Source organism: Microtus oregoni, unplaced genomic scaffold, assembly GCF_018167655.1.
Source record: "Microtus oregoni isolate MIOR12 unplaced genomic scaffold, Mior012 000002F_ref0000024, whole genome shotgun sequence".
NCBI classification, from domain to species: Eukaryota; Metazoa; Chordata; class Mammalia; order Rodentia; family Cricetidae; genus Microtus; species Microtus oregoni.
Window position 1 is genome coordinate 11,617,251 of NW_024543061.1, and position 8,881 is coordinate 11,626,131.

An 8,881-nucleotide genomic window follows, 5' to 3' on the forward strand; every position below is an offset into this window, starting at 1 on the left:
AATTATACCGGAGAACTCCTACAGCTGATAAATGACTTCAAGAATGTGGCAGAATACAAGGCCAACTCAAAAAGTCAATAGATCTCCTAGATACAAATGGTAAAGAAGCTGAGAAAGAAATAATAGAAACATCATCCATCACAATAGCCATGAAAATACAAAAAAAAATATCTTGGGGGTAACACTAATCAAAGAAGTAGCAGATTGTTTAAAAAAATATTAAGTCTTTGTAGAAGGAAATTAAAGAAGATATCAGAAAATGGAAAGATCTCCCATTCTCTTGGATAGGTCAGATCAACAAAATTAAAATGGCAATCCTACAAAAATCAGTCTTTAGATCAATACAATCCCCATCAAAATCCCAACTCAATTTTTCACAGACCTTGAAAGAAAGATAATCAATTTCATATGGAAAAACAAAAAACCTGGGATACTCAAAACAATTCTGTACAACAAAAAAAGTTCCAGAGATAACACAATTCCTAACATCACACCTCAGAAAATTTAGAGGATAAAGATTCAATAGAATAGTCTTCAAGGCTCCTTTAAGACACGCATGCCATGCTCTAGTAAATTTTCTGCTGACACCAACTCCCAGTGGGTGAAACAGGAGTAGGTGCCCCTTTGAGCACCAGCACACTCTTCTGGGCTGATTTACATATTGAGTCTTTATACAACAGCCCAAGCTCCTTTAAGGACAGCTGCCAAGAGCCTAAGAATCATTCTCTTTTCAAACGTTCAGAGATGGAGTCAAAGGCATTCCTGCTATGGATGCTGCTGCTTGAGGTTCCAGGTAGGAGGGTGAATTGCAGTGTTGGGAGCTTCCTCTGTGGCCATTATGGTTTTCCATGCCTCTGGAATCTTGATCATTATATTTAAGGCATTTGAAATTGGTTTTAAGTTCCCAATCCCCTTTGACTTTTTAGTTTCTCAAAGTGATGCCCACAACTATTGTTAAAATTTCTAAATGAAAAATTCTCTGCTGGGAATATTTATACACATGTATAACCATGATTTGTGTGTTTATGATTCTAGGTTCCTCTTTGGAGATTGTGCCAACCCAGTCTCCATCTTGGCTGTCTGTGTCTCTGGGACAAAAGGTCAGCATCTCTTGCAAGACCAGTGAGAGTGTCAATGCCTATGATGAAAATCTTCTGCACTGGTATCAACAGAAACCAGGACAGTCTCCCAAACTCCTCATCTATGTTGCATCCAACCTAGAATCTGGGGTCCCAGCCAGGTTCAGCGGCAGTGGGTCTGAGACAGACTTCACCCTCACCATCAATCCTGTGGAGGCTGATGATGCTGCAATCTATTTCTGTCAGCAGAGTAAGGAGAATCCTCCCACAGTGCTCCATGGTTGAACAAAAACCTCCTGGGGTTGCTGCTCACTGAGGCTCAGTCTCTCCAGCTGTCTCTTACTCTCTGACATCTCAATACACAACTCTAAACTTGTTTGGGGAAAGATCTTAAATAATAAAACAAACTTTTATAAAAGGATTTGCTTGTCAAAGTGCCTTACTCTCTCTTAGGATTAGATATGGGGGGGGTGGGAGGGTGTGTGGAGGGAATGGGAGGAAGGGAGGGAGTGGGAATTTGTATTGTTTTTTTACATCTAATAAATTAAAAAATAAATACTAGACAATAATAGAAAAGAGAAAAAATGATTTGCATGTTTATCCCATCCAATATACCTTGCAATTCAATGATTCCTTAACAAAATGTAGACGTTTATAATTGTTTCTTAATTAATAATTATTCATTAAATTTTTATTATCACATGTTTGTCTTTGGATGATTTTCCCTTTTTCTCCCCTGTCGCCCTGATAGCATATTTCCCTATTCCATCCCACCCTCAGTGTTCCTTTTTAGACTTTCCTATCTCTTAAGATTTACTGTTTTTTAAAAAGTGTGTTTTTAAGAGATAATAAATACAAATTGTTTCAACTTGAAAAATGTTAACCAAAGTCATTTGGGGTGTGTATGCGCGCGTGTGTGTGTGTGTCTGTATGTGTGTGTGTGTGGCTGTGTGTGTGTGTGTGTGTGTGTGTGAGAGAGAGAGAGAGAGAGAGAGAGAGAGAGAGAGAGAGAGAGAGAAAGGGAAGGGAAGATGGAGAGGGAGAGAGGGAGTAGGTCAGAAGATAATGTGCAGGAGTTAGTTCTTTGTTTCCACCATGTGGGATCTGGGAAGCAAACACAGACTCATCTGTCTTTGTTGTAATCAACTGTGCTGTTACAAGTTCAGCAATCTTGCCAATATGACCTACTATTTATTGTTTTCAATAATTTATTTTGTTTAAATTTGGAGTGAGAGTGTAAGCGTGAGTGAGTGTTCATTGAAGTCAAATGAGGGCATCATAATCCAGTGAGCTGGAGTTTCAGGAGGTTTTGTGCTCGTTGATGTGTGTGTTGGAAACCAAACTGAAAAAAGAAGGAAGTTCTTTTAACTGCTAGTTTTCATCCATCTTTGCTCTACCATTTAATAAGGAACTTTTTTAGAATTAGTAACTCTTGGAAACACAGCCTGCTCTACTGCGGAGGGGAACAGAGAGGTGAGTCAGCAGTACCAGAAGCACCACTCTGCCCCTAAGCCCACCCTTTTACCTACGAGGTCCTTGGAACCCTACAACACAGCCTGCTCCATTGCTGAGGGTACCAGAGAGCCAGCAAGGAGTGTTCTTGGGCTGTGCTTTCTTTCCCACAATGCACCCTGCCCCCAAGTTCACCCTTTGGCCTGTAAGGTCCTGGGAACCCTGAACACAGCCTGCTCAAGTGCTAAGGGAACCAGAGAGGAGTGTCAGTGGCGACAGAAGCACCACTCTGCCCCGAAGCATGCCCTTTTGCCTGCAGGTTCCTTGGAACCCTGCAACACAGCCTTCTCCAGTACTGAGGGGACCAGCAAGGTGAGTCGCTGGCGCCAGAAGTGCCACTCTCTGGGACCTTTCCAGTGAGACAGAATCCAGGGTCACCTCCCAAACTCCCTAAGCTTTTCTAGCCAGCCAGTGGGGAGTATTCCTGCTTCTGGGCTTTCTTTCCCACAACCCATTCTGCCCCCAAGCAGGATGACCTTTTGCCTTAGAGGTCCTTGGAACTCTGCAACACAGCCTGCTCCAGTGCTTAAGGGACCAGAGAAAACCAGGCTACAGAGCTTGCTCAAATACTTAGGCTACCTAAGAGAGGGCAGACTAAGAAAAACTCCCAAGTACTCAGACAGCCAGAGCAAAAGATTGGACCAAGACACCAAGACTCTGCTGGACTCATCTGAAGGAGGACATGGATAGGCACCAACGTAAGATATCCTCCAACATCCTGAAAAACAACATGGTAACACCAGAATCCAGCAAACACACAGAAGGAAGACTTGATCATCATAAACCTGAAGAAGCAGAAGAAAACAACTTTAAACGTAATTTTATGAAAATGATGGAGACCTTAAAAGAGGAAGTGAAAACTTCCTTAAAGAAATGGAATAGAGGGCCCTGTTTAGGTACTGAGGAGTTCCATCTGGACGGGTGAGTGTGTGCTATCCAGGGGCGGATTGTCCCGGAAGAGAGCGCAGGCCCCCCTCCCCCAGCCCCTTAAGCAGGGCTGTCTTTCTTACACCCGACCCTCCCCCCACACACACAAGCCTGCCTTTTCTGCTAGGTCCTTTGCTAAGGAACAGTTTTCTGCTCCTACACTAAGGCTACCCACCCAGAGAGGTGAGTGCCTGCCTACCGGGCAGGCCTCAAGGACGCCCGAAAGGGAGGCCAGGCACCTTCAGCTTGTGCTCCAGGGGTGCACAGGCACCCCTGGATCTCGTACCGCCTTCCTGGTTTTTTTCCTTTTGTCCCCGGATCATCGGGCTACCAGGTGGCCCTGTTTAGGTACTGAGGAGTTCCATCTGGACAGGTGAGTGTGTGCTATCCAGGGGCGGATTGTCCCGGAAGAGAGCACAGGCCCCCCTCCACCAGCCCCTTCTGCAGGGCTATCTTTCTTACACCCGACCCCCACACACACACAAGCCTGCGCTTTCTGCTAGGTCCTTTGCTCAGGAACAGTTTTCTGCTCCTACACTAAGGCTACCCACCCAGAGAGGTGAGTGCCTGCCTACCGGGCAGCCTCAAGGAACGCCCCCCAAAAGGGAGCACGGGAACCTTCAGCTTTTGCGACAGGGTGTCCTGTGTTCTACTCGTCTCCGCCCTACCCCCAAATTCTCCCTTTTGTCCGTGGGTCATTGGACTACCAGGCGTCTATGTTTCGGTGCTGAGGAATTCCATCTGGACTGGACGGTTCCGGCTTCTACACTGAAGAGTTACAACCAGAGAGTCAGTCACAGCAAAGTCTGGACCAAGACACCAGGCCTCTCCTGGCTCCATTTGAAGGAAAAGATGGGAAGGCGCCAAGGCAAGAATTCCCCCAACAACCTGAAAGGCAACATGACATCACCAGAATCCAGGGATCCCGAAATAAAAAGAATTGTACACCCTACTCTAGAAGAATTAGAAGAAATAGACTCAAAAGTGAATTATATGAAAATAATAGAAGACCTTAAACAGGAGGTGAAAAACTGCCATAAACAATTAGAGATCACAAACAAAAAGGTAGAGGAAATGAATAAAGCGCTCAAAGATACCCAAGAAAACCAAGAGAAACAAGAAAAAGCAATCAAACAGGTAAGGGAAGCGGTTCAAGACATGAAGAATGAAATGGAAGTAATGAAGAAAACACAAACTGAGGGAAGGATGGAGATGGAAAATCTGGGTAAACGAACAGGAAATACAGAGACAAGTACTACCAACAGATTACAAGGGATAGAAGAAAGAATTTCAGACACTGAGATACAATAGAGAAAATAAATACACGGATCAAAGAACACAGCAAAACCAACAATTCTCATCACAAAACATTCAGGAAATCTGGGACACAATAAAAAGACCAACTCTAAGAATAATTGGAATAGAAGAAGGAGAAGACGCACAGCTCAACGGTCCAGAAAATATATTTAATAAAATTATAGAAGAAAACTTTCCCAACCTAAAGAAGGATATTCCTTTGAAGGTTCAAGAAGCATTCAGAACACCGAATAGACTGGACCAAAAAAAAAAAAATCTCCTCGCCATATAATAATCAAAATACAAAACATACAGAATAAAGAAAGAATATTAAGAGCTGCAAAGGAAAAAGGCCAATTTACTTATAAAGGTAAACCTATGAGACTTACACCTGATTTCTCTATGGAAACAATGAAAGCCAGAAGGTCCCGGATAGATGTACTGCAGAAACTAAGAGACCATGGATGCAAGCCCAGACTACTATACCCAGCCAAGCTTTCGTTCACTATAAATGGAGAAAACAAAATTTTCCAGGATAAAAACAAATTTAAACAATACGTAGCCACAAATCCAGTCTTACAGAAAGTAATAGAAGGAAAATCACAAACCAAGGAGTCCAACAATAACCACAATAACTCAAATATCTAGAGACCCTTCACCAGCACAACTCAAAGAAAGAAAACACACAACCTCTACTACTAAAAAAGTGACCGGAATTAACAACCACTGGTCATTCATATCACTTAATGTCAATGGGCTCAACTCACCTATAAAAAGACACAGGCTAAGAGATTGGATACAAAAACATGATCCAACATTCTGCTGTTTACAAGAAACACACTTTAACCGCAAAGACAGGCACCTACTCAGAGTAAAGGGATGGGGAAAGGTTTATCAAGCAAATGGGCCTAAGAAACAAGCAGGTGTGGCCATACTAATTTCAAACAAAGTTGACTTCAAACTTAAATTAATCAGAAGAGATGGAGAGGGACATGTTATACTCATAACAGGAACAGTTCATCAGGATGAAGTCTCAATCCTGAATATCTATGCCCCTAATATAAAAGCACCCACATACATAAAAGAAACATTAATAAAACTCAAGGCTGCCATCAAACCGCACACACTAATAGTAGGAGACTTCAACACTCCTCTCTCACCAATGGAAAGGTCAATCAGACAGAAACCTAACAGAGAAATTAGAGAATTAATGGCGGTAATGAATCAAATGGACTTAACAGACATCTATAGAACATTCCACCCAAATAGGAAAGAATATACCTTCTTCTCTGCAGCTCATGGAACCTTCTCAAAAACAGACCACATACTTGGTAACAAAGCAAACATCCACAGTTACAAAAAATATTCATAACCTCCTGTGTCTTATCAGATCACCATGGATTAAAGTTAGAATTCAACAACAATGCTACCCCCAGAAAGCCTACAAATTCATGGAAACTGAACAGTCAACTACTCAACCACACCTGGATCAAGGAAGAAATAAAGAAAGAAATTAAAGTCTTCCTCGAATTCAATGAAAATAAAGAATCAACATACTTAAACTTATGGGACACTATGAAAGCAGTCCTGAGAGGAAAGTTCATAGCACTAAGTGCCCACTTAAAGAAAACAGAAAAAGAACACATTGGAGAGTTAACAGCCTACCTGAAAGCTCTAGAAAAAAAAAGAAGCAGACTTACCTAGGAGGAGTAGAAGACTGGAAATAATCAAACTGAGGGCTGAAATCAACAAAATAGAAACACAGAAAACAATACAAAGAACCAATGAAACAAAAAGCTGGTTCCTGGAGAAATTCAACAAGATTGATGAACCCCTATCCAAACTAATCAAACGGCAGAGAGAGAATACACAAATTAATAAGATCAGAAATGAAAAGGGGGACATAACCACAGACACAGAGGAAATTCAGAGAATCATTAGATCTTACTACAAAAGCCTGTATGCCACAAAACTGGAAAATGTAAAAGAAATGGACTCTTTTTTAGATAAATACCATATACCAAAGTTAAACCAGGACCAGGTGAACGACCTAAATAGACCTGTTAGTCGCGAAGAATTAGAAGCTGTTATCAAAAACCGCCCTACCAAAAAAAGCCCAGGACCAGATGGTTTCAATGCGGAATTCTACTAAAACTTCCAAGAAGACCTAATACCTATACTCCTTAAAGTATTTCACAATATAGGAACAGAAGAGTCATTGCCAAATTCCTTTTATGAAGCTACAGTCACCCTGATACCAAAACCGCACAAAGACCCAACCAAGAAAGAGAATTACAGGCCAATCTCACTTATGAATATCGACGCAAAAATCCTCAACAAAATACTGGCAAGCCATACCCAAGAACACATTAGGAAAATTATCCATTATGATCAAGTAGGCTTCATCCCAGAGATGCAGGGCTGGTTCAACATACGCAAATCTATCAATGTAATCCAGCATATAAATAAACTGAAAGAAAAAAAAACATATGATCATTTCATTAGATGCTGAAAAGGCATCTGACAAAATCCAACATCCCTTAATGATAAAAGTCTTGGAGAGATTAGGGATACAAGGGTCATACCTAAATATAATAAAAGCTATTTACAGCAAACTGACAGCTAACATCAAACTAAATGGAGAGAAACTCAAAGCCATCCCATTAAAATCAGGAACACGGCAAGGCTGTCCACTCTCTCCATACCTGTTCAATATAGTGCTTGAAGTTTTAGCAATTGCAATAAGACAACATGAGGGGATCAAGGGGATTCAAATTGGGAAGGAAGAGGTAAAACTTTCATTATTTGCAGATGATATGATAGTGTACATAAGCAACCCCAAAAACTCCACCAAAGAACTCCTAAAGCTTATAAGCAGCTTTAGTAATGTGGCAGGATACAAGATCAACTCAAAAAATCAGTCGCCCTCTTATACACAAAGGATATGGAAGCAGAGAGGGAAATCAGAGAAGCTTCACCTTTCACGATAGCCACAAACAGCATAAAATATCTTGGGGTAACTCTAACCAAGGAAGTAAAAGATCTATTTGACAAGAACTTTAACGCATTGAAGAAAGAAATTGAAGAGGATGACAGAAAATGGAAGGACCTCCCCTGCTCTTGGATTTGGAGGATCAACATAGTAAAAATGGCAATTCTACCAAAGGCAATTTATTGATTCAATGCAATCCTCATCAAGGTCCCATCAAAATTTTTCACATATCTTGAGAAGACAATAATCAACTTTATATGGATAAACAAAAAAACCCAGGAGAGCCAAAACAATCCTATACAATAAAGGATCTTCTGGAAGCATAAACATCCCTGACTTCAAACTCTATTACAGAGCTACAGTAATGAAAACAGTGTGGTACTGGCATAAAAACAGAGAAGTCGACCAAGGGAATCATATAGAAGACCTGGATTTAAACCCACAAACCTATGAACACCTCATTTTTGATAAAGGAGCTAAAAGTATACAATGGAAGAAAGAATGCTTCTTTAACAAATGGTGCTGGCACAACTGGATGTCAACCTGTAGAAGAATGAAAATAGACCCACATCTTTCACCATGCACAAAACTCAAGTCCAAATGGATTAAAGACCTCAATATCAGCCCAAACACACTGAACCTGATAGAAGAGAAAGTGGGAAGTACCCTACAACAGATAGGGGCACAGGAGATCGCTTCCTATGTATAACCCCAGAAGCACAGACATTAAGGGCAACATTGAATAAATGGGACCTACTAAAACGGAGAAGCTTCTGTAAAGCAAAGGACACTGTCACTAAGACAAAAAGGCAACCTACTGACTGGGAGAAAATCTTCACCAACCCCGCAACAGACAAAGGTCTGATCTCCAAAATATATAGAGAACTCAAGAAACTAGACTTTAAAATGCTAATTAACCCAATTAAAAAATGGGGCACTGATCTGAACAGAGAATTCTCAACAGAAGAAGTTCAAATGGCCAAAAGACACTTAAGGTCATGCTCAACCTCCTTAGCAATCAGGGAAATGCAAATCAAAACAACTTTGAGATACCATCTTACACCTGTCAGAATGG

General features: G+C 41.2%; 1 gene segment (V, D, J or C); it reads left to right on the forward strand.

Moving 5' to 3' along the window:
* The first annotated feature begins 744 nt into the window (after positions 1-744).
* LOC121433616 lies at positions 745-1,364 on the forward strand. The segment is given in 2 exon segments: positions 745-793; positions 1,036-1,364. Coding segments are annotated over 2 exon segments (378 nt in total).
* Positions 1,365-8,881: the final 7,517 nt, after the last annotated feature.